The sequence below is a fragment of the Anguilla anguilla genome, chromosome 5 (genome assembly GCF_013347855.1).
Source record: "Anguilla anguilla isolate fAngAng1 chromosome 5, fAngAng1.pri, whole genome shotgun sequence".
NCBI classification, from domain to species: domain Eukaryota; kingdom Metazoa; phylum Chordata; class Actinopteri; order Anguilliformes; family Anguillidae; genus Anguilla; species Anguilla anguilla.
Window position 1 is genome coordinate 17,216,300 of NC_049205.1, and position 26,604 is coordinate 17,242,903.

A 26,604-nucleotide genomic window follows, 5' to 3' on the forward strand; every position below is an offset into this window, starting at 1 on the left:
ATATTCTCCATTGCTAAGAATGTATTACACCCTAAGTGTTCTACGGCAATTCCTTTAACACAATAACATTTTTTAAACTAGCACTACCCTGGAAGTGCAACAATGATTTTGAAAATATAGTGAGCATCCCTGAAAATTACCTAATGGATCTTTTTTAATAGATTTAACTCAGTATTTCTTTTACTACTTAATGCCGTTTTACTTTGCAATACTGTTCATAGTTTCATTAGTGTGCCAGTTTTTTATTTTTCTTTAAGCTCTATTTTTTCAGCTTTGTTTCAAGCGATGGCCGTTAAGTAGTATTATAATAAGGTCACATCCTTTCCTCTACTTAGTACAGATTCTGACCAAAAGGGGCATTACCATAATTTTGGTTGACTTGCGCTCAATATCCAGCATTTATGGTGTGCCATGTCACTGAATTGGCACGGTGGTGCCGGTGGGCCTTTCTGTGTGGCATTTGCATGTTCCCCCTGCGGCAACCTGTCCAGGGTGTATTCCTGCCCCTTGCCCAGTGCATGCTGGGATAGGCTCCAGCACCCCCCCCTCCCCGACCCTGACCAGGAGTAAGCGGGCTAGATAATGGATGGATGGATGTCATCGGATCCCATATGTTTGGGTCTAAATAAAGACGACTAATGAATGTTCATGCAGCTCAGTCATTGAAAATCATCCTTTTGGGTGCCTTTTAAAAATCATTTTTGCCTGTGTAAGTGTGTGTTTGTGTGTATCTGTGTCCGTGCATGCCTTGTTTCCCCCTTGCTCTAATGTTAGGCAAAGATTGCAGGGTGTGGCGTAACCATGTCTAGGAATGGGAGTATCTGTGGTCTTTGCAGCGGGGGACCATTCTAGGATCGAGGCTATCCGTGGTCTCTGAAAGGCATTTTCGCGTCTATGGTCTGTGGACAGCAGGCCCAGAATTATGAGCGTTGTGTGTCTGGAGGGTTTGAGAGTGTCACTTACAGCCAAGGATTTATGAACGTCAGCAGGAAATTCCACCGGTCGCCTCCCAGGAAGTACTTCCTGTCGAGAGTGGTTAGGACAGAGGAGGACAATTGCAGAGGATATTTTTGTGCCTGCAGATTTGTGACCATGACAGTACTGGGCTTTGTTGATTGATTATTTGTAGCCTATTTTAAGGGTTGGATTGAGCAGTCCGTTTTAGTTAATGGGTTGTGAAGTGATGTTAAGTGGTGGGTAGAGTACCATGTGTGTTAGCTGTTGGAAAGTGAGTGGTGCTAGTCATTGAGATTGTGAGTGATGTTATTTGTTGGATAGCAAGGGTCAAGAATTTGAATGTAAGTCACTTGTGCTGTAAGGAATGGAGTGGTGAGTTTCATGTGTTTTTGGATTGTGAGGGGTGTTAGTTATTTGATAAAGGACTCTGTTATTTAATTAATTGTGTGTTGTTAAGAAGAGGATCTGCGCGTAACCTGTAGTAGTTTTGGATTAAGAGTGCTGTTAGGTATTGGATTGTGAATAAACTGTACTATTTATTGGATTATATTATATCAGCAGGAGGAGGCTTCTTGTTAGTAAATTATCACATTGCCCCTCCCCAGTAATCTTCATCAATTTCCACTAATTAAGCACAGACGATGATTGACAGCAGTGTTCCCACGCTGTCACTTCCTGCTTTCAATGTACAGAACCGCAGTTGTGCTGCCCGAAAGATTAAATGAATGGGGGGGGGGAAAGTGAAAGAAGTGAAAAATGAAACTTATATTAAATAAAATGCAAGGTTTAATGTGCAATTAAATATGTGATTAAATTTGATCATGGCTCCTCTACCGTTCTGTGGTGTTAATTGTATGCTTGTTCATGGGGGGAAAAACACATCTTTCTGCATCAGAGTTTATGGAACAGACAAATATCTTTTTTTTTTTGTTTTTTGCCTGTGTGCAATATTTGGAATGATTTTTATATTCCGTCCAGGACTTGTCGAGTGTCAGTGCAGTGCCTTGGCTGCGTGCCAGTGATTTGTGATCGGCTAGTTCAGAAGTACTGCAGCAGTACTGCGATCCAGCTGCAGTCTTTTCATTCTGTCTTGGACAGTGCTTGAAAATATTTTTGAGCACTCCCACGAATTTGTCAACTTTTGGGAAATTGCTAACCAAAATGTCGTTTGAGAGTATCGCAATGTGAGCATTACATGTTGCACGAACTGTATTTAGCATCAAGCCGTTGAGAGATTCCTTGCTTGCTTTCAACATGCGACTGGCAAAATCCAATGCAGATGCACGTCGCTAAATCGAATCTCAGCGTTCGGTAGGCGTTGTTTGACGCTATCTGCGACTGAGCTGTAACTTATGGCATCAAGCTACGCGGCGTTGGCAAAGAGTCGCCTGTAAATGGGATGCGATCGACTGTCCTGGCGGAACGAACGAAACGCGCGAGGCGTAATTGTCTGCGCCATCTGGTGACTCGTCCGCCGCCGTCTTCTCTTTATGGGAGGCGACGGCCCGCGGCACGCGCTCCTGCCGGAGTTGTTTTCGGGGAAATAACCCCCCGCCATTTCTTACGGGCCTGTTTAAAAATGCGTGTAATTTAGGGCTGTCGGCTTCTTCGGGTGGAGCGTCTGCGCTCAATAAGGCATCCGTCAGGTCACGGATGACATCTGTCCACGGTTCGATTAGTTTTTTTTTTTTTGTTTTTTTAAATTTATTTATTTTTTTTCCCACTGACATTGCATTTTCTCCTCGTTCATTTCAGGCCGCGATTGATATTCTGTGTCTGTGAAGGCCAGTCTTTTGTTTTTTGTGCCTGTGTGGGTTTGCTGTAAACTGTGAAAGATAAATTGACTCTGGTGGGGGTGCGGTGCGTCAGGAGGGTACTGTTGCACCTGGCCACTCAGACAATTTTGTGTTTGATGTTCTGACCAAATTACATTACTTTCTCTCACCTGGTGTTGTTTGTTATACCAACTAATTGCTTTTATATTATCATTATTATTATTATTGTTGTTATTATTATAAATGTGGTCATTAATTTATGTGTCTCACGCTTTCACCTGTGCTTAGATAGATCCCACTCTTGTGCCAGTGTTTAGATATCATAATTTTGCATCATCGAGTGTTTTGTACGTCACTGTAACTGCAGCCTGGGGTTAAAGTGGTTGCCATCAGTCTGTCTGTATTTTGGTTCAGCGCCATTACAAACAGGGATTCATACCCTTCACACTGAACATTTTATAGGGGAAATAAAAAGATCTAATTGAGCCAATTTGGCGAAACCTGGAATATTATTCTCTGACCCCCTACTGTTCTGTGGATGGCTTTATCTACAGTCAGTGCTTATGTGTATAACTATTTTAACTCGGAATTTTATGTGTATTACTCAAACTGTAGTCTCAGGACCCAGACACTCAGATATGAAGAGATCTCAGGACGCTCTCTGTCTAGGAATAGCAGTAGGCACTCCAGGGATAGGCCAGCTTAGGTGTCACATGACACAGACCTCCTTTCACTGTGTAACGTCTCTGTTTACGTTTGAATCCTCAGTGTGAATATCAAGTTTTACCGTAGACCAGACTTCAAACCGCTTTTGGAAACCGCCGGGTCTGAGAGGTGACTGGACTGTGCACCTGAGGGTTGCAGGTTTGAAGCCTGAGTTTGACAGTGTGGCTGCACATTTGAATGTGGACGTTCAGCACAGTTGCTCTTGCAGTGAAGACAAAGCTGTGAAGACAAGGTTGTGTGAGCATGCAAGCTGTGGCACCTTGGAAAAGAGCACACATGAAGCTCTCCTCGACGTGTGATGCAGTTTACACCACCTCGTCCAATTGCATCTCTCCGTGCTCGTACTATAAGCTGCCTTATCCAGCCACATCCCTCAATGTTCATATGTCTAGGTCCATAAAAAAGGAATAAAGAATATTTGTAATTTCAAAGAAAATTAAGGAATTGAGATGAACTGTCAACTGACAAGTAACAAGATACCCAGGCGTTTATCAGTGGATTTCATCGTGCTGCATGCTCATCGTCCTGCAGTGACGCTCGGCCTCCCACAGGGAGTATCTGCCTTCCTTTCTGGTACGGTCCCTCTCCGGACCTGCAGCGGTAGGTGGATTAATTGGCGCAGAGGCCCGAGAGAGATGTGGTCCCGCCCCGCCCCGCCCCACCGGTGGAAAATATGCACGTGGTGCTGTCAGGAGACTTGGTCACCAGGAGGCCCCTGTATGTAGGCCAGGAAGAAGCTGGAGGTGCGGATGTTATATCAGGATCGCAGCCTGCGGCTCCGCCCCCTCTGCCGGGGCGGCCAATCGCGTCTGCTTTGCAACCGCCGCCTCACCAGTGCCTGACGGTGCATGTTTGGGGAAGGGGGGGGGGGGGGTGGCGATGATTGATGGATGGTCTCTGCTGTTCACATGATAACAGGAGTGATAGCATAATAAAATGAAAGGAGATAAAAAAAAGTGGATGGATGGTGACAGGCGCTCTGGGGGCGGGGTTTAGGACCCTGTGACCCGTCGTTGAGCGAGTGATTGGCAGGCTGTGCTCTGGGGTTCTTAAGCGGCACTCCCTCTGGGAGCCGGTCGATTCTGGCCCTGGGTCCCGGCCTTTCCGGATCTTTCTCGAAGGCTGCTAATTAACAGCCACAATTACAGGTCGTTTGGCTCGGGAGCCAAAAAAAGGCCCTCCTCGGTGGAAGTAATGAGGCCAGCTTCCAGCTGAAACCGGGTCTCTCTCAGCCCCGGAGGCCTGTAATTACCCAGCATGCCTCTGTGCGGTGTGATGCACCCCTTTCCTCGCCCAGAACGCTGCCGTGCTGTGGCATGTGTGGTCTCTCTCCTTACACGGCGTACCTCAGAACCGTGCGCGCGTTTCGCTCTGCTGACCCGCCCCTGCACAGCGTGAGGTCTCTCCTTGTCCCCTCACGTACGGTTTCCCCTCTTGCTACCCAGCATGCCCCTCTGTCACGCGGACCCGGGGGTCCTGTGCGTGGCCGATTTGGTTTTGGCCTTCTGTGGTGTGATGCGTCAGCTCCGCTCTCCAGCCGTCGTTGCGACGTGGGGGGTAGTTCTGTCCCCAGAGGAATCTGCACATGACATCATCGTCTTAGTCTAACCGCCGCCATAGTAACCAGCAGTCTTGCACTTAACCTCTTCAGCGCCAGGTCTGTGGTGTCATCAGCAAACCCTGCAGTGCAGAAATGGGCCAGGATGCTAGACAGCGCGGGAGTACATGAACTGGGTGTGAACGGGTCTGCCGACCTGGTTTCGAAAGCGGGAAAAACATCACACCCCCGGCAGTAGTACAGCCGCATATTCACAATAATCTGAGTTTATGCACGCCATTTCGCAGACAGCGTGTGGAGGAAGAGAAAGACCATGGGAATGAACTAAAAAAAAATTTCAATGGAGTGTTTTTAAAAATAAATTTTGGCTGACATGCCTAATGACTGCCTCTCTCTGCCCATTTGTCATGTGTCTCTGTTGTGGTGGGGATGTGGGTTTCTGTGGTAGGAGAACAGAGCAGGATGGGTGCTGAGCACGGGGACCTGGGATGGAATAGAAGGCGCTATATGGGTCGGGCGTGGCCAGATGCCACGCCCAGGGCCACAGTGCTCCCAAGGGGGTGAGGGTGCAGCCCTTAGCCCCCTTTTTGAGTTCACAGAACAGCCACCCTCCCCCTGCGGAATCAAGTTCACAGAACAGCCACCCTCCCCCTGCAGATTTAGCACAGAGAACAGCCACCCTCCCCCTGCAGATTTAGCACAGGGAACAGCCACCCTCCCCCTGCAGATTTAGCACAGAGAACAGCCACCCTCCCCCTGCAGATTGAGTGCAGGGAACAGCCACCCCCTGCAGCCAGGCACATTCTGCTGCTGCTTCATTGGTCTGACACCGGCGGTCGGTCGGTCGGGCGGGGCAGGGGGGGGGGGCGAGAGTGACAGGAAGTCCGATTCCCTTGTTCCTCCCCCAGGTTATGCAGGCTGACTGTGGGGGGGGTTTCAGATTAAGCAGTTCACCAGACACAGGGCGCGCTGAGAGAGCACGTGCGTGACTTAGCTCTCATTACCATCTATTCATTTATTTTATACAGTCCTTTATGATCGCCACTTAAAGTTTGATTGCAGGATTTGTTTCGAGCGCAATTTCATACCGTCCGCAAAACTGGCCTTGTACGTGACATGACTCCGAAAAAAGACTGACCGAGGGAAGAGAGCGGATAGAGTGAAAGGGGGGAAGGGATCGAGTGGGGAGAGGGGGAGAGAAAGAGTGAGGGAGAGAAGAAAGGAGAGGGCTTTGGGCGAGGGCAGAGAGACGGGAGGAGTTCAGAGAGGCGTATTACGAGCCGTCGGACGAAATGGGGTCAGCGCGTTCGACCGCCTCGCCGGGCTCCTCTCGCCGTCCTGCTTTCGCGGGCAGTAGTGAGCAGCTGCGGAGCTGGGACAGTGCGCGGGTCGTACGACGGTGAAGGTTTGCAAGCGAGGCTGCTGTCTGTCTGTCTCTATCTGTATCTAGCTGTCTCTCTCCGTCCGTCCGTCTGTCTGTCTGTCTATGTGTGTGTGTGTGTGTGTGTGCATGTGTGTGCGTGTGTGTGTGAATGTGCGTGTTTGTGTGAATGTGCGTGTGCGTGTGTGTGTGTGCATGTGTGTGCGTGTTTGTGTGAATGTGTGTGTGCGTCTGCGTGCGTGTGTGCGTGTGCACTCGAGCTGCGCAAAGTGAAACTGTTCTCCTTGCATGTAAACATAGCTTTTAATTACCACTCGGTCTGTTTAATTAAGTGCCTGTGCACTGCCTCTGATTAAAATGATCTTATTTACCTGTTTGCTTGCTTGGTTTGTTTCTTTAGCAGATGCTCTGATCCGGAGAAGCCTCCTGTGCTTCTTGCCCATCTCGCGCACGCTTATGTGTTTAACATGTGATTTTCAACGCTTTCTTTCTCGCAGTAAAAGCTACAAGATTACGATGCGTGCATTACCTTTTAAAGTTTATGAGCAGGAAAAAATAAAACACCCTTTGGAAGCAAAGTATGATGTTTCTCTGCATGGAAGCTGCAGGTCTGACGCCGTGAGTCCGTTCTGCTCTGATATTCACTTCGAGTTCACTTCTGATTGGCGGTCCACTAAGCGGTCGCGCTGCTGATTGGTCGAAATGTTTACGGCAGGTTAACTGCGCAGTAAACACGGTGTCAGCGCTCGGTGGCTCGCCGGTTGTAAGGTTTGTGGAGCGCCGCTCTCCCGTCTCTCGCTATTGGCCGTCACAGACATATTGTCTGGGCTGAGGGTCATTTGAGACGCAGTGCAGTAACAATGACCTGAGAAATCACCCCCCCCCCCCCCCCAATGAGTCAGGGGGAACCCCACCCTCTGGCAGGAAGGGACTGCATGACCGATGCAGCGCCTTGATAAGGGCCTGGAAGTTTGATGTGTGTTTGTTTGTTTTCCCCGCAGATACATCGAGAGGAAGAACTTTCTGGAAAGGGTGGACCACCGACGGTTTGAGCAGGAGAAGACCGTCCGTCTTAAAAACATGAAACGGTGACACAAACGCAGAGCCGCGCACGCATAAGGGATGGACACTGACGCTTTGTTAATGTATGTAAGACGCATGCACACAGACACTCATACGGACAGACAGACAGACAGACAGATTCTGACTCAGACGGATACACTGAAGTATACGGACACACACTAATCCAAACGCATGCACGCACACACACAGATTCACACCGACAGACAAATACAAGCACTAATACACACACACACACACACACAGACACACACACACACACAGACTAATTCACTCAAGCAGATTAATACAAGCGCTAATACACACACAGACACACACGCACAAATTCACAAGGACAGACTAATACAAACAGACACACAAATTCGCATACACACATCTGCACCTACATGTACACACACACACACACACACACACTCAAAAGGCTCTACAGGGACACTCCGCCCACACCCTAAACATAAGTACGGGCATTCGGCAGGTACACTCAACCCCCTCTCACCTGCGACAGGAACAGCAGTGATGTCACCCACCCCGGCTCCGCCCCGTCTCCGCCCCTCAGGCAGAGTCCGGCCCCTCAGGCAGAGGCAGTGCAGGCCCCTGAGCCCGGAATAAGCCCCACTGAAACCCTGCCTCTGCAGTACGCTGCTAATTGGCTCGTTAACATGCTTTTAAACATCCTGCTCCTGATTGACAAAATTAACAACTTAAATAAGGATCGCCGATCTGTGGCTAATTCCCTTTACGTGGCTAATTCCCTTTATATCAGACGGCTAGCGTGAAGCTAAGACTCTGATCTTAAGGCTCAATCTCTCTCATACAATCAGTATTCTGTCATGAAAACCAATCTCTTTGTAACAATTAAAAATGTTTAACATGAACATTAAAGAGATACTGGCACTGTGTGATGTGGGGAAACGCTACAGATGGGGTATCATTATTTTAAAAGACGTACCTGCTAGTCAGCGGAAAAAACAGGGCTCAGGGCTCAGCATGATAAAACTGAACATAGACGTTTGGCTCAGTTGGAACACAGATTCTATAAAATAACCAGATGAGCAACTTCCACACTCCTTCTGTCTTCTCATTTTCTGATTGAACTCCTGTTAGCAACTGGAGTTTCTGGTGCTATATTACACTCAGTGAACATTCTTGGGAAGGCGTGCCCAAGGACAGAGAATCCCTTTGCCACAGTATTGTCCTCAACCACACCTCTTCATGGTTATTCAACCGATACAATCGAATTGTAATCTTATTGCGAACAGCGGACAAGCTGTGGGAGGTCTGAATTGCGGGTGTCTGATCGGAAGGCACCCGAATGGCCACCGCTTATCAGGAGCTCCTCCCCCCCGAGTGACACGCCAATCAGGCGCCGGTCCCCGCCCACAAAGAACGCATCACTCAGTCTGACGCCGATTCTGCGATGGTCAAATATTCCCACCTATCGATGTGCGTCTGTGCAACGTGGTATACCTTTCCCTTTCTCTACCCAGAATCCCCGATCGAGTGTCCATGTCAGGCATGTCAAGTTTTTTCTTTAAAAAAAAAAAATACGTTTCGTTCACGAGGCCGAATCAATCTCAGCGTTTCTGTTGCTTCGGAAGAGAAAAGAACTTGGGTCACAGAGCCCCGCTGGATGTCTCATTGGCGTTTTGAAATGTATGTCGTTTTTTTGTTTTTTTTCTGAACTGATGTCATACGAGAGGTCACAATTTGTGAGACCCCTGTAATTTTCCCCTCCCCCCGGCTTGTCAGAGATGGGGGAGGATGTGCCCAGAATATCAGCAGAATACCTGTGCCGCTGTCCTCCATGTCAGTTTAATAGCAAAGCGCAGTTTACTGTGCAATTATGTGGTAGTACAGCCGAGCATCGTCTGCTGTGTAATTATATGCTCGTACAGTGGCACTGAGGCAAGCTCATTCAGGGACTCCTATTTTTATTTTTAGTGTAAGTAATAGCAGAATGGTTAATTCAATGCCGTGTGTCTATGTGTTAACGCAAAGAAGCTGAGGCCATTGCCTTTTTTGTGTTTTTTTTATTGTGGTCATTGTGGTGATGTACACAGATTCCATGACTGTATACAGTATAATAAAAGACAGCTTGGTCAAATGTATGTTTTCGTTAACAAAAAAAAACTCTTATTGGCTCACGCCCAGTTCCTTTGAACAGTGTGTGTTTGAGCATGAGAAAGAGAAAGTATGTATGTGGGTATGGTATGGGCGTGTGTGTGTTTGTGTGTGTGTGTGCGTGTCTGCATTTGTGTGTGTGCCTGTGCGTGTGCGTATGAGAAAGATGTATGTGCACACAAATGTTTGTCTGTGTCCTTCCACTGTCCATGACCAATAAGAAAAAGTAATTAAATAATGTTTAGTATTTTTACAGTCTGAATTTCAGCCAAGCATTTGATGTGTCAAGGACCATCGAGGAATCAATTAAACACCTTGAAACCTTTTATTGTGAGGTCATCTCATTTCATGATTTGGTGTGACGTGACTGTGTGTGTGGGAGTGTTAAAGCGCACTGGCATGGTGTCTTTCCGGCAAGGAGCTCTGCCTTGTCTCGTGTGAAAAAACTGCATTCTGGTTGGCCAAAAAGGTTCTGCTGGCCCCGCCCACCCAGGGGGGCAGTGATGAACGCAGTGACCCTGCTGGCTGTTGGATGAGCTGACACTGAGCGTGCTCAGACTCAATATGTCATGCCAATAAGGATGCGCCAGCCTGTGCTAATCGCCCACTCTCTGTCAGTCACTGATAGATATAGATTGATTGGTTAAAAGAAAAAGAGACCGGTATGAGGAAGCAAGCTATTTTGTTGGGAGAAACTTCATTTGTGGCACTCGGGTAGCGTACACACACACACACAATTTTCAGTGTGCCCCGTACACATATCCATAAGACGCTGAAGAAGATAATAGAGGATGTGATTGTTCCTGATTCTTCTCTGATTAGTGTTACATTACATTACATTACAGGCATTTAGCAGACGCTCTTATCCAGAGCGACTTACACAACTTTTTACGTAGCATTTCACATTGTATCCATTTATACAGCTGGATATATACTGAAACAATTTCGGTTAAGTACCTTGCTCAAGGGTTGAACGGCAGTGTCCTACCCGGGAATCGAACCTGCGACCTTTCGGTTACAAGCCCAGTTCCTTACCCACTGTGCTACACTCCGCCCAGGTGTTCCAGGTTCTTCACTCATTTTCAGACCCCAGACGTGAGTATGTCAGAAGCACACAGACCAGAGCCCTTGCTCACTGCCATCTAATAGTGTGAGATAATGTTTCAGAATAATGCCCAGTACTAGTAGCCATATAAGGTTTGAGCCATAAAATCAGTATGTTCTGTTTAATCTGGAGGAAAAAAAATCAGGGAAAACCCCTGAGTTGGAACTCCACACACAAACCACACAAGTATGAGGTACGTAGGGGCTTCTGGGTGACTCATCCTCTTTCAGTGTGTGGATGGGCCCCCCAGATTGGTACTGAATCCTGACCAAGTCAGTGTGGACTTTGGCTGGCAGTCCTGCAGGGCTAATGTCTGACGGATGCTGTGTGGGCCCTGCTAACTACAGATGGAGAAAATTTGACTCTGCCAATTCCATTATGAGAGGCAGGAGAACCCTATTCAACACTTACTAGAAACGTCCGCACAAGTACCCTCTGATGGAATTGAAGAAACACAGGGAAGCTGATGTCAAATGCAAAATGTCAAATACTTTCATTTCATCTTCTCTTAAAAATGATGACAAGAATGAATTTAAAAAATGGGTGCAAGAACAATCGGGCAACAATGTGTGAGGAGTAACATCACCATATAATAGCAGTATAGATGGCAAAAAATACGTATTTTCCTATCACCCATTTTTCCCCCTGGAAGTCCTAGGCTAAATCTACAGGGATCATATCAATAGTAAGCAGTGAGATTGGCGTTAGCTTACACTGATCATACCTTCCACTGCACACTTGGTATTTCTCTTCAGTGATGTTCCAGACTTGTGTCTGCAAGCACAACTTGTGCACTGCAGTGTGAGAAAAAGTGGAGGTTGAGATCACATGCTTCTGAGGACAGCTAAGAGCTTCTGAAAAAATAGCTGGGGATGGTTCCTGAAGAATATGATTGAGTGTGCGAAACTGGCAGAAAAAAGTGGGAAACGTACTGGAAAAAAAACATTAGATAGGTAACCTGTATTACACATGGAATGCATACGTGACATATGCATTTCATGTGTAATACGGGTTGCGTATAATAAATGCAAATGCATTGCAAATGTATATTTGTGCAAGCATACCAAGTGCATGCATTTGAAATATTATCCATCTTTATTTGATGCACGCAGTGGCTGGTAGTGTGTGTGGGCTGTTCCTTGAACCAGTCCAATTTGCAGAAAGTGAATTGCTGAAATGGTACGCCTCATTCCCGCTCACAGCACACACAGTTTTTCGGGAGCGCCGAACGCAGCCGTCTCCACAGCGAAGCATGCTGGGACAAGCTGTTAGCATGCCAACGCTGGCTAGGAGGGACAGCGGAGTGATCGCTGGAATGCTTGAAAGGAAAAGTTATTAGACCTGGAAGGTAGAACTTTCTGGAACATCTGAGTGTATTTGTCCATCTGTCTGTTTCTCTTACCTCACTCTGGCCCTGCGCTTCCCTCCCATCTTCTGCAATCCTAGTCTCTTTCCTCTTCTTCCGTCCCTTTCGCACTTACATTTTTGCTAATTTTCCCTCTCCCCCCCTCCTCTTTTTCTCTCCCTCCATCTTCCTCTGGCCTGTCTGCAGAGTGCTGAGGTGGCTGGTTATGGTGTGAGGGAGTAGCAGGACTAAATGAGTCTGCTGCTGTATAGCATTAACTATGCACCTGAGAAAGCAGTACAGCACTAATGAAGAGCAGCGTGGAATGAGGAGGAGGAGGAGGAGGAGGAGGAGTAGAAGGGGAAGAAGGACAGCGGCCGATGCTGCGGTTTCAGTTTTAAATATCTCCTCAGCAGGGCGCATGCCATTTTAATAAAGGCATTTTTAACGTAGTACATGAAGAGTTCCTCTGTGGTATTTCTCGAGATGAGCTAATTTAGCAGGCCTTTCCCTAAGAGCCCCATTGGACTCCGCTCCTGTATTGTGACAGCCTCTCCTGCAGCTCTCCTAACTGCAGCATCTCCATGGCAGCTGAAGCCCGTTTCAGTGGATGGCTGAAGTAGCATAGGGGCTCTATTAGCCTCGCACTTTGCTCTGATGAAACCCTCGGCAGGGAAGGAACAGTGCTGGCCTGGAGACACGAAGCGGTGCACCATGAGAGAGATGGAGCGCTTGGCCCAATGCATTATGGGACACTTGCCAAAAATGGAGAAGGAAAGATAAATACGTTGTAATGGAAGCCAAAGGACAACAGTGTCTGCAATGGGTGTAGTATTCTGGAGAACTTAAAGGACATGTGTTGAGCCTCAAACAATCCCAATACATGAATATTTACATTAATATTCAAGCTGAACATAGGCATTAAGCCAAACAGTTCTTTTAAGAGCTATCTTTAAAGCACGGTAGCCAGATAGCTACTCATTGCATTTGATTGTTATGTAAAAAATGTGTGACAGCAAGAACAAATTAAATGCCTATTTGATCCGAAAAAGGTACTTTCCCAAACAAATGTCAAATCTACTTCAAAAAATGTGAAAAAGAAAGTACTATGTAGACTGGGGGTAGTGTCACACAAAACTATCTGTTTACAAAATTTACTTATTTACACATTTATGTTTTTATTGGATTATTTCCGTGATTAACTAGCCATTACTAATCAACCATTACCACTATTAGATTAATTCTCAAAAAAAGCTCACTGCTGACAAGATTGGGCTGAATCTTATTGACTCCTGTTCAAACCAGAATATGGAAAACCCAGTGGCTCAGTTTTCTCATAGTCCTTGTCCTCTGTATTGCAGCATAGTAGAGAGTGGTCTCTTGGCATGGTGCATCATGGGAAAAAACTAGGGTGAAGGGAAGGGCTAGGTGCAGTTTGGGTCAGCATTCCATCTCCCCACTGTCACCAGCAGTGCTACTGGGACAAGGTGGTGTACGAGCGAAGAATTTCTTCCATCTTCCTTCAAAGCTTGTTTGTCTGTTCACCTCCCAGCCTGCATCTCTCACCCTCCCCCACTCGCACCCGCACCCAAAAAAAAGACACTGCCTCACCAGCCTGGTTCCCCACCACCTATCCCCAGTGGACCAGCCCCAGGGACCTGGGGCATCTGCTGTCTTACTCACACTGTTTCTACCCTGAGAAAGGAGGTCACAAATACTCACTCGTCTCTCAACCTCATTTCCTCTTTCTCTCCCTTACTCTCTTTCTCCCCTCTCTCTCTTCCCTTCCTTTGGGTCTGTCACTGCTGAAATTGCCGCTCTTGTCTGGCTGTTGCTGTTGCCTTTGCTGTAAGCAGCATAATCTTGTTCTTCCTTTGATTAGAAGATAATGAACTTGTTTACATAATTAAAGATCCTCCTCCTTTGCCCCCACCCTATCCCCTGGTTTTTTCTTTTGTATCATTTAGGTACAAAAAATTCATTGGCAGAATTAAAGGGATACAAACACCGGAATCTCCCCCCAACCCCACACACACACACTCTTTCTTACACGCACACACACACACACACACACACAGAGGCTCAATGCGCTGGGTAAAATGCATTTTCTCCTGCAAACCGTGGAGCGAGATGTCGTCTTACGGATTGCTGTGGCTGACAGAGCTGTGCATTACATGCGCTGTTTATCTCTGTCATCTCTTTCCCCCGTTTGCTCTGAACACAATGGAGACCGGCTGAAAGACTCCATATGTTCCTCTCTCTAATCCTCTCCATCCCCACCAGCCATAAGCAGAATAAGAAAGGTGTGCCATTCACATGTAAAAAAGCCCATCATCCTCATATTTACTTTAAATGGCCCTGTCAGTGTAGATGCCGGCTTCTGCATTCTGTCTGGGATTACTGGTCCTTTTATTCCTGGGGTTTATCTCAGAACGTGCCGTTGCTGTAAGAATCCTAGACGATTCTCCTTCCTGCCTCCCTCCATCCTTCCGTCGTTCCTCTTCATTCTCTGTCTTTCTTGGCGGTTTCTGTTCAGTATCGGATGGCCTTGTCCTTTCCCTTCACCAAAGCTTCTCTCTCTTCCTCTCTTTTTCGTTCACTCAACCTCTCTCTCTCTCTCTCTCTCTCTGTCTGTCATTCTTCTCTTCCTGTCTCTGGCGTTGACTGTCTCGTTGTGTGGTCTCAGATGACTTTGAGTAAATCAATACCTGACCGGCACTTTAACATTATTGAAGGAGAGGAACAGGAGTGCAAGCAGGAGGGGAGATCTGCTCATGGCATTTTCACCCCTTCATTTTAGAAGCAAATACTGCAGAAAGGCTTCTTCTGGGACCAATTTTTACAGCCTGTCTACTGTAACACACTTAAACACACACACACACACACACACATACACAAACATGTAGATAGGAACATGGGATGGTGTGTTTGCAATCTGCAGGCAAACCCTCATCTTTGAAAGAAATGGAGCCTGGGTATCTCTGAGGTGGCCCTTGTAAATGCCTGAAATATCCTGCGTACGCCTTTTCTCCAGGCATGTGTAGCTGTCCATCACCAAGCCCATTCATTTCCAGCAAGGGGAGGGTGGCAAAAATAGATGTGAAGGTTGGGAGGACAATTATAACAATCGTTGTAACAAGAACCCAAAATAAAAACAGGGAAAATATTTGGAATGCTTGTCATAGTGTCCACCCGCCCGCATGCACACACACACACAAACACACACACATACCTGAAAAAAGAAAAAAGACTCTCCTTTGGGGTTAAGCGGCTGGTGTTGAAGCTCCTCTATGCTCCGCCAGTTCTGTCCTTTCATTAAAGAAAAGGCTGTTGTTCGATGAGCCAATCAGATTCTCAGGGGGCTCCACAGGGTGCATTCCATACAGACAACTTAAGTTATGGTATATACCACAACATGAAAGGAAGAGCGATGATGTTTTGGCAGCCGGGGGAAAAAAATCACCTAGAATGCCAGCGGTGGAAGCGACAAAGAGATCAAATTGTGCTTGGCGTGATACTGAGTGATGCGCTAGCGGAAAGGCTAGCGGTTATATATAGAGAGGTATCATGCTGGTGCCTTGCTCTAGGGTGGATGAAAAACCGCAAAGGAGCCCCCGGCGCGATATCTTGGTAGGGTCCTGCCGAGGGCCGCCTTTCATTAGGGAAGGGAATTGAGAGGCGGGCTCTGCCTCGGTCGGGATTACCGAGATCCGCTCTGCTGTCCCCGAGTGTCTTTTCCCCCCTCTGCTCAGAACCTGGTTTCTGATTTCGCGGCAGGAAGAGATCGATAGAACACAACCGTCAGGACATCGTTAGCCGCCGCGGGCTCAGAGGCCTACGCGGACCTGAGCTCGCTGCGGCCTGATTCCAGGACTGGGGATGGGGGGGGTGTTATGTGGTACCGTTGTAGGATTAGGTGAGTGTTTACTCAGTGGGACGTGCCATGCTGGTTTCGCAGGATGGAGTCCCTGTGGTGGGCACTGCTTTAGGGGGTTGGGAAATGGGGAGTGTGCCATGAGATGATGATGATGATGTTGGGGTCAGGAAGATGAAGGTGCAGTGGTGTAGTACAGGTGTTGCTGGGTTGTTTAGAGCTGAGGAAATGAGTGTGTTGAAGCTGACGGAGTGTGTGTTGGACCTGATGAAGTGTGTGACAGAGCTGATAGAGTGTGTGTTGGAGTTGATGGAGTGTGTGTGTGAGACATGGGAGATTTGTTAAAAAAAAAAAAGCCTACCAAAAAAGCCTCTGGAGACAGTGTCACTTCCATTGGGCTCACAATCCTGATCCTACTGCCAACCATACACACGCACGCACAGACACACAGACACACAGACTCACACATACACACAGACACATGCACACTCACACACACACACACACACACACACACACATACACAGACATACTCACACACACACACACACACAAACGCACACAGACGCATGCACACTCACACACACACACACACAGACATACTCACACACACACACACACACAAACACACAGACGCATGCACACTCACACACACACACACACTCGCACGCATACACACACACACACACAAACGCACACGTACTCACAAACACACAGACACACACACGCACACACACACACATGCACAGACTGTAAGGCAATGAAGGGAAAATTACAGACCACACATGACTCAATTATCATCGTGCACTTACTAACCCCATTTGGAACGCTCCATTGACAGACAATGTGCCATGAAGCACTGTGTCCCAGAAAGCATTGCGGTAGGTTCCACGGGCTGTAGTTACCAACACTACTTCACTCTGTTCGTTTAATGCGCATTTGGCATGGCTTTACATTGCTCGCAATTATTTTAAAATTGTCCGGAAATTGCCCTGTTAATACAATTTAAAAATACAAACATTACCTATACACTTGCTTACGCACACAAGGGACATGCTATTGGTACATAGGATGGTATTTTCCTGTTTAAGCACCCCAAGGCAAATATATGTTCAATAAATTAAACCTATGTATGCTTGCATTTTCTAACACATCATCTGGTTCTGGCCTTTTTCTTTTTCTGTTGCTTTTGCCTGGCTCATGGAAAAGTAGTGATTTCTAGCGGTCATGAGCTTGGGTGTCACTGAGCAGTTTCAATTAGCGGAACAGAAGGGGATTGTGGAGAGGATGCCCATTTTTTCTCACAATGCCCTCTAACAAATACACAGATCATTTTGGCTACTCATTGTGTTTTTTCCACTTCCTTGCGATAATGGAATATATTGAAATATATTTTAAATGACTTTATGGAAAACAAGAAACATATCTCACAGCAGTTTAAAAATGTTTTATTACAAAAGCGGATATTGCCAATAGTTTTCCAATTAATTGCAATGTATTGCTAAAATATTTTATTTCAATATATTGCACTAAATTCCATTACCGTGGTATGTTGTTGTTATTGACACTGCAACATCATTTATGTATGAAATACACTACTCTAAATAAATGCATCAATGTATAGGCATATCTCTGGAACGTTTCCTGTTTACATTAAACTTGTGATTAGTGCATCGAGTGCTGGGCATGGAAATACGACAGCACAAATATGACTCAAATTCTTAAAAGGAGTAAGCCCAAGAAGGAGTTGTCGCACCGACAAAAATGAAAACCGTGCCCTTTAAGCTGCAACCTCGAAGAGCGCTGTTTTCCAAGCGCCTGCGCTGCCCCCTCTGGGAGACCACCCCTTTAAGCCCAACTTGCTGATTCCATCATTAGCGCGAGAGAGCAGCTCTCCGTCTCGTTCTGCAACGGAGTGACATTTACAGCAGTAAATCTGGGAATCAAAGATCTTTCGAACACCGAACGCAATCGGCTCTTGGAGCGTCAGCTCAAAGGATTCCGTTCCCCGAAGTATCTGAAACCGGTGAACATAAAACCGCAAACCGAGTGACATTTTCAAGAAGGAGGAAAGTCTGTTTTGTGGAGCGGAGATAAGGGGAGCTCCGTAAATACCACTTACATGCACTGGACTCTGCATTCTGGAGGCTGCTTGTAGGTGCTTGGAAAACATCCCTGACGTTGGTTTCAACATTTGAAAAATAGAATACTTCGACGTGGATACAGAACCATACCAATATGGAATAGAAACCGACACTATAGTTGTCTGCTTGAGAAGAGAATAGCGGCTTTGCTGTTTTAACGCCTGAAGAAGAATTGCTTCCATCAACCATAACGTAGAACCAAGCACCACAGCTACTGTAAAATGTCTGTCCCGGTAAGTAAAGATGTAAAATCGCCACATAACTGCACCTCATAATAAGCACTGGGTTATGAAGGCTCGTTAAATGCCTACTTACCAGAATGAGAACTCGCACAGATGTGATAGATACAGTAGAATGTTGTGTCTGATTTGTATGACATTAAAAGAAAAACCAATGTCCGAGTGTGGTTGCATTTGTAATGATTGCAGTACCCTATTCTAAGACAGATGCCAGTCATCGGCATTTGAGATAAAGCTATGCGCAGCTTCAAGAACCGAGTTTTATGCTATTTCAAATGTTTTCCATTTTCTTATAATCTGCGGAGAGAATAGCGGAACGCGAGCTCCGCCGCGCGCCGCTAGGTTGGCACACTGTCAAAAATCCAGAGTGTAGCGCAGATGTAGCTGGAATTTTTTTTTGAGTTGTAGTAGAGTTGGAAATATCACGGATTAGTTGACTTGTAAACTGAAGGAGCGAGTCTGTGCTGTTGCTGCAGTTCTGTTTCCAATTCATATTTGCTTCTGTACAAAATGAGTATTAACACCAGGCTAGACCTGTACCTTGGAAGTTATCTTATTTTCCGGTGGAGTGACAGTATGTAGCCTATTTTAGGATGAATCTGAGGTTTTATTTTGTTAATCTTTTAATTAATCTTTATTGAATTTTAAGTTACATGGCTGTTTTTCACGAATGTATCACTATGTCAGTGAGTGGTATATTTGTCAAAGAAAGTTTCCAATTATTGTTTATTTGTTTATTATTTGTTTGTAAAATAATGCACTATATGGAAAAGCATGCATTATATTATACTTTAAATATATCCGCCTGCTTTCAAAGTGCGATTAAATAATGCTCTCTATGCAAAATAATGCTTTATTATTTTAAACGCATCAGTCAGCTTTAAAAGTACAACTGAAAAAAAATACTAAACTATCACTTCATTAATTGGTGTGCAAAAAGCATGGCTTTCTTCGAGGAAATCCCCAGAGAACCGGCTACTAAATAGACAGTCTTCATCCTCTCAGAAATCCCTTTCATGGAGTTCCGCACTTCATTATTTGTTTTCCATTGTTCATTTTCCTGTAAAAGGTTGTGCCCACGAGCTTGGCACTGTAGCGGCGCCTGACCGCCCGACCTCCCTTGCCCGAGGTATCTGTCCTGACTAAACAGTTCCCCTCTAATACGATAAACTGTATTTTTCTTGAATGGACCGCGGATTGTGTCTAGTTGTATATTCAGAGCCGCAAAAATACCAGATATCGTAAATGTAATCCTTTTCAAAGGTAAAACCAATCGCATGGAACCTGGGTTTCACCATGCATGACGCAGCAGTAAATGATGCATAGCTTTAAGACACGCTTGTATAGGTTGCCCGAGGAAAGCATTGTTCCTTTAACCTTGACATTCTCCATGTTATTCATGCAGTCAACACCGCATAACACGACGTGTTAGAACACGGTGTATTAGAACGCGCGCAAGCATGTTTTCCTGGTGTAGTAGTAAGCGATGTCTTCTTGGGTCAATCAAAAAATCTGATGGAAGAGATAAGATTTCGAGAACGGCATACTGTCGCGAAGAGTTCAGGGATCATCTGCTTGCAAAAATAGAACGCTCCGCTCATGTCAAGGGTTCGAGAGCAAGAATGTGTTCTGACTCCACTTTGGAGAACGCATAGACTGGTTTTCAAAATAACGCCTAGCAGGCAGTACTGATCCAGCATACTCCCGCAGGGGGACTTTTTTCAGAGATTACCGTGATCTAACTTGATCTGTTGGCAGCGTAATAGCAAGTACAACTTTGCACCTGCATAAATAATGCCCCTATAAGCACGGAATCTGAACCACTTTGCACCTTATATGCAAAACGGTTAGGTTTAGGATTATGGTGTGCTTATCTTGGATCTGTTTGTGGGAGCTGCCTGCAGTGCTGATTTTAACCTAGACCAATGCATTCATTAATCACACAGAATCTCCTCAGTTAACTAGGCTGTCACATTCCTTCTTTTTTTTTTTCTTCTTTTTTTTTTAACAGAATATTGACGATGGCCACCATTGACTTTTTGAATGTAGGCTACAGTCTGGCACTTTCTGAATTAACAAAACAGTGACATGTAAAAAATAAATCAATGGGAAACTTGCCTACTGTGAGACTTTTGAAACTCTGGTCCTAGACTGGGGAAAGGTATCCCCCGGGGTGCCCAAGGTTAATTTCAGCTCCTTGTCTATGTGAACGCTGACGTCTTTATCTTCTTGCAGTGACATGTCCTGGAAATCTGATACGGCCGGGCACGGTTGCGAAGTTTAAGTGGGGAGATTGTATTGCCCTGCGAGCTATGCATTTCCTTGACGGCTTTATGAATTGTCGCTGTGTAATTTACAATGGGCTCGCATGATTCACTGTCATGGTGCATTTCTTTCGCATTGTTCCCTGGCTGTATAAAATTCCACCAACCTGTCTTTGCACAAAGGCGCTCTTTCAGTCAAATTAGACTGCGGTTTTGACCTTCCGCGTGAGCTCGCTGGGAGCCGATGCCCTTGCTCCCCGTGGTTAAGCTTCGCCCTCCGCTGCATCTGACAAACGGGGAGCAGATTGCCGGTCCTGGTGCCCCCCCCCCCGGGCCTCGGCGGAGAGCGACAGCTGTTGCCGTTACCGAAGAAATGGCGAGGAGTGGCTCGCGGGGCTACCGGTAAAGCCAGCGCGGGACGCAGAGCCGCTCTTCAGCCGCGCGCGCGAGGCCAGGCCTGCTTCCCAATTCATCTGCAGAGCACAACAGATTGTGGAAGTCTGATGGAAGCGCCCAGTTGCTATGGGCATCGACGGATATCCTCAGGGTCTTGAAACAAAATGGGTTGGTGGTTTATTTACATAATCCTAATGCATATCACTTAAACACTGCAGTATTTGGGGGGAAAAAAGACAGACATCTTATTAAGTATCTAAACACATTTATGGATGGAGTTCGTCTTTGCAAGGCCCTTTAAACTGATAGAATTCTGTGCCAAACCGAACAGAAGCCTATGCTTTGGAGTTCCACTGCCCGTTCCCATGTTCAGGCAGTGCGGTATCACCCACCAGTTAAAGTGGCCAAATGGCACTGATAGCGCGCGTGGCACGTCCAGCTACTTTCCCAGCCGCAGCTCGTCCCCCGCCGCGCTGGCAGCCAGTGGGCAGTGTGCTCCGGCTGGTCAGGTCCTCAGGCCCGGTCATCCAGGCAGCAGGTCACTCAGAGACGCTGCCAGTCCTGGCCCAGGCCTGAGCGTGACTGCACTCTCCAGTAAAGGCATCTGTTCTGTGTGACCTTCCGTGTCCATCTCCCCCCAGCACTCTACTGTCCATGGAAGAGGCAAAGCTGCTTTCCTTTGGGCGAATGGGGAGATACGGAGAGATGGGCAGGGAGGAAAGTGTGAAAGGAGTGGCGTCGTCCACTGAGTGCTGGTTGGGGGAGAAAAATATGATTTGAAGTGAGAGAAGAAAGTGGAAGAAAAACAGATAGTGAGCCGGTGGGATGGGAAGAGAGGGAAGGGAAGCAAATAAATGAAGGAGTGAGGAGAGAAACGGAAGCACAGAGTGACTGGAGAGAGATAGAGAAAAAGGAAGAAGCAGAATGAGAGAGGAAGGACTGGAAACAGGGATGTTCAGGGCCCGTTCTGCAGTACTGCGCTCACAGAGCTGTGATTGGGAGGACTTGAGCAGTCGCTGCTGGTTGAGTGACATCATCGTGGCCCCCGCTTCGTCTTTGCAAAAAAACTGCCTCGGAAAATATGAAAGCTCTTCAGGCGGGAGAAAGGATGCTCCTTCAGCGATGACTGAGTCTCACTGCTCCGACATTAGTGAAAGGCCATTAAATCCTGTCTGTGTGCTTGTGTTCGTCTGAGTTTTCCTTCCCCCTGCAAACATTGAATCTGGCTCATTTTCATTTAAATCCTGTGCTTAGCCCTGAGCGTTAGCATCATCAAAGGTAAGAGATGAGTGAAGAGGCTGAAAGAGAGAGCCTGTGAAGCTGTGGCAGATATGGAAGCCGACACGAGAAGCTGCGAGCAGCGGGATGTGCGTGCTTTTGCAATGCACTGTGGGAATAAGGAGAAGTTGTGAGAGTCCACGGACACATCTGAAGAGGCAGGCATGGAGGATGTTGCACGGGTCCAGCTTAAATACATACATGCGAAGAGACATGTTACGCACGCAAGCATGTCCCATTGACACACATGCACACACAAGCAAACATGGTCCATCAAACGCACGCACACGCACACACACACGCACACGCACATGCACACGCACACACTCACACACATATACAGACTTGTTCCATCAAACACACACACGAAATATGAAAACACAAGAACCCTGAAACACTGAAATGTACAGACATGTTCTGTTAAAAACAAACGAGCGTGCACACACACACACACACACACACATACAATGACATGTTCCACAAAGACAATTAGTCCACAAGCACACACAGATACACACGCATGTACACACACACACACACACACACACACACAGATGCATGTGTACCATACCATTGAGGGGCCTGAGGATGCAGTGTTTTGCTATAAGGAGTCAGCAGATAGATAGAGACACCAGGCACCTGAGATGGACAGGTCCTGCAGTACGCACTTGCCTGGGGGAGGGGAGGAGAGCGGGGCACTGCAGATAGTCCGGGGGGGTGGGGGGGTGGTGGGGGGGCTGTATCACTGCTGTTCGTAATATGGTCGTTCCAGGAGCCTGACATTTTCCTGCTGTCACAGATGATGCTGGGCATACATATTAATGACCGGCAGTGGGGCAGGTGTCTGCATATCAATGACACCACTGAGGCCTCCCGGGTTATTTACACGGGTTGCCCCGGTTACCCGCGCGAGCTATCAGCTCCCGCTCCCGCTCACGTGGAGCTCGCTGGCGAGCGTCAGTTTATCCCAACTCCGCTCCTGGCACCGCGCACAGGAAACATGCAGACGGACAGACACACGCACACGCACACACACACACAAACACACACACGCTGTGCTCTCTGCTTGTACGGTATATGAATAAAAACATTTCTCGCACATGTATTTCTCCAGTTTTCTCTCTCGTTTGCTCTCTCTCTCTCTTACTCTTTCTCTCTCTCCCCCTCTTTCGGTTTGATTCAGTATGGCATGAAATGCATGAAATAAATGTTCAATTACATACATTAAAAGAGACATATACTTTTAAATGACATACATATATACATACATACATATGCTGTAAGCCTGTATCTCAGAGACAGCCATTGCTGGGTGGTTGCTGACTATCCCTTTCACTCACACACCCACCCTCGTACAGACACATGCAGCTTGTCTGTGCTAAGCTCTCCCTTGCAGATACAGTACGCCCTTACACGGCAGACATCATAATTCTCCAGACCTTTAGCACACGTGTTGGTTCACAGCTAACTCCTAAGTGCGAATTACAATGATATATTTTTCAGCTGTGACTGGTGGCACAGGTATAAACATGAATATAAATATGCATCGGCGTCCGCTGCCAGACTTTGAGCGTTCGTCTCCATTTCTCAGCTGATTCACGTCCCACGGTGTGGGAGCGGTACCATGTTTTTCTGTGTTTTCTTTCCCATGACCACTTGCTCCACCGCATTACGGCCGTTCGATCTCCCACCGTACCCATTGGTCCTCTGTTCAAAGGCTGCGTCCCCACTGTCTCCTCATTAGCCCCGTTATAATATTAAATATGCCCACCCATTCTTTCTGTTGTCCGCTTTTCTATAGCTTAGAGAGAGTTCGTAACACTGAAATTGCAGGTTATTTTAGCAAGGGCTTTAATAGATATTTCAGTGGAACAACGGAGCAATTGACAGAGTTGTTCCACTTTCTGGATTTTTTTTTGATATTTCAGTTTCAGTGTATGTTTTGGATTGGCCCAGACAGTCTTTGTGTTTGATGAAAGACATTTGAGATACTTACAGAATTTTTTGACAACCTGTCAGCCTTACAGTGGTGAGTACCAAGGCATTCAGGGATTTGTGGTCTAAAGCAAGAAAGTGCACCTCAACTAACTCCAAAGCAGCTTTTTATATTGATGTTATGTTTCTAGAGGCTATACATACAAGCAGGTCAACTTCACAATTATAAACATGAAAATCAGTTTTTATATCTTGCTGGTACTTCTTTGCTTCTCAGTTCACAAACAATGCAAGTTCTTGGTTTCTAGGGAAATCCTGCAGCAATCTTGATATTAGAAGCCGTACCGCACTTTCCTTCTGCACAGGTTGCTTGGCGATAGGAAGTAGTTCCAGCTGAAAATGAGATTAAATGTATTATTTTGAAGAGTGATATACATGTGCACAGGCTCTGGAGGCTTAACTTCAGTGTACAAGCTTCTCTTCCAGAAAGTGAATTATCCCCTTACTACGTTGGATAGCAGAGGTAGAAAGTTTAAGTCCGGGGGTTAGAAGTTCTGCCATGTGTTTCTTCCACCCATGAACCCAGCCACCTGACTTCACTAATTAGCTTTACCTCCTGGCTGAAGGATTGTGCTAATTAGCAAATCCAGGTGACTGGAACAAAAATACTAGGGAGGACTTTTACTTTCTGAACCTGGATTCTTCCTCCTCTGTGGGATAGCTTGTCAGGTCATGTAGTAGAGTCAGATAATCTCTAATCCAGGTTTGACTCAATGTTGGATTGGCTGAATTTTGTGTTCTTGAAAAGAGAGGAAGACTGCAGACAGGGAGTTTAGGAGGGGAAGGGTGTGCTTGCATGGGGAGTGGGATGAGGGTCAGTTTGTGACCGCTCCGGCCCCCTGGCAGTCCGTGCAGGGGGACACAATGGACAACGGTGGGGACTGTCCCACTCCAGCCAGGGAGAGTAGAGAGCTCCTTTGTGTCTCTGCATGGCATAGAGCACACATCCCAACACCAGCACTCCCTGAGGAACTCACTCTACTCACTGTTTAGTGCTCTGTGTGTGTGTGTGTGTGTGTTTGTGCATTGTCTGTTGTTGTTGGGATCATTGACGTTATTTATCCTGCTGGCTCTTGTGTCTGGTTGTGTGGCATTGCGATTGGAAGCTCCCTTTCACTACCTCTCTGTCTCTCTATCTCTGTCTCTCTGTCTCTCTACCTCCCTCTCTCCCTCTCTCCCTCCCTCCCTTCCTCTCTGGCTGCTCCTGTCGTTGTGCTCAGCTCTTATATTCTGGGACAGTTCATTCCCTGTCACCATGGCAGCCCTGTTTGTTTGTGTTGGGGCTGTTGGGGCATTTGGGAGGGAGGCTTGGAACTTGTGGTCAGGGGGAAGGTTGGGCGTAGGGGGTGGAGTAGTCGGGGGGCAGGGGGGTGGGTTGGGAGGTGCAGTGATGTGTGAAATTCAAGCAGGTCCCTCCACTTTTGAAGGCTGGTGTCAGTTTGCACCCCTTTTTCAGCCTCTGACTCTGCCCCATGTCCTGTCCAGGGGTAGCCTGTGCTGGGGGTGGTGGAGAGGGGGTCTTTAATACCCCGCCAGCCCCCCTGCAGGGGAAACATGAGGGTTTCGAGGGGTTTCTGGGTACGCTTTGTGGATATGGAAGAAGGGGTAACATTCTTCCTTAAATTCTAATACCCACCTGAACCCCAAAACCCAGACTCTGTGGGGCTCAGCTCTGATTTTGGCGCGTGTCATGTTTACATGTGTCTGCGGTCGGTCACCTGATACGGAGAGGCGAGCATGCTCTGTAGCGTTGAGGGGTGCTCAGGTCTGGGGGGGGGGGGGCGGAGGGGCATGTACGGGTGTTAGCATCTGCAGGAAGACCTGGGGGGAAAGCTGAGGAGTAAACCCTTGTGTGCTGGTTTTGCTTCTTCAGAATTTCTCTGTATTTTGTTGTTTTGCAGTGGAAATACTTACACACTGAAATGTCCCAGCCTGGCCTCATTATCTGGGGCTATGAAATGGTGAACTCTTACTGACCCGATTCATTGTTTCACTGTGCTGTTAATCCTTTTCCTGCTGGGCTTTCTGTGTGTGTGTGTGTGTCTGTGTGTGAGTGTGTGTGTGTGTGTGTGTGTGTGTGTGTGTGTATGTGGATGTGTGCGAGTGCGTGTGTACGTGTGTACATGTATGTTTGTGTGTGTATATGTGTGTAAAATGTATGTTCGTGTGTGTGTTTGTGTTTGTGTGTGTCAGTATATGCATGTATGTGCAGGAAGATTCTCTTTTAAAGATTTCCTCAAACTTAACTTTGTTTTAAACGAACAATAGCATATTCCAATTAAATCTGCAATGAAGCAGTTATGCATTTTTATGTGCATGCCTGTGTGTGTGTGGTGCGCTCATGTGTGCGTATATGTGCGCGCGTG

General features: G+C 46.8%; 2 protein-coding genes across 3 annotated transcripts in view; both read left to right on the top strand.

Annotated features, from left to right (window-relative positions):
- cfdp1 (craniofacial development protein 1) overlaps window positions 1–7,722 on the top strand; it is a 52,694-nt gene extending 44,972 nt beyond the window's left edge. For both annotated transcript variants that reach the window (XM_035417477.1, XM_035417475.1), the window contains one exon: window positions 7,399–7,722. In XM_035417477.1, the coding sequence (XP_035273368.1) occupies window positions 7,399–7,489 (91 nt within the window). In that variant the 3' untranslated portion in view covers window positions 7,490–7,722. The remainder of the gene's footprint in view (window positions 1–7,398) is intronic.
- A 10,058-nt stretch (window positions 7,723–17,780) lies between these two features.
- bcar1 (BCAR1 scaffold protein, Cas family member) overlaps window positions 17,781–26,604 on the top strand; it is a 99,508-nt gene continuing 90,684 nt past the window's right edge. Inside the window, exon 1 of the mRNA XM_035418808.1 lies at window positions 17,781–18,299. Coding sequence (XP_035274699.1) covers window positions 18,288–18,299 — 12 coding nt within the window. The 5' untranslated portion in view covers window positions 17,781–18,287. The remainder of the gene's footprint in view (window positions 18,300–26,604) is intronic.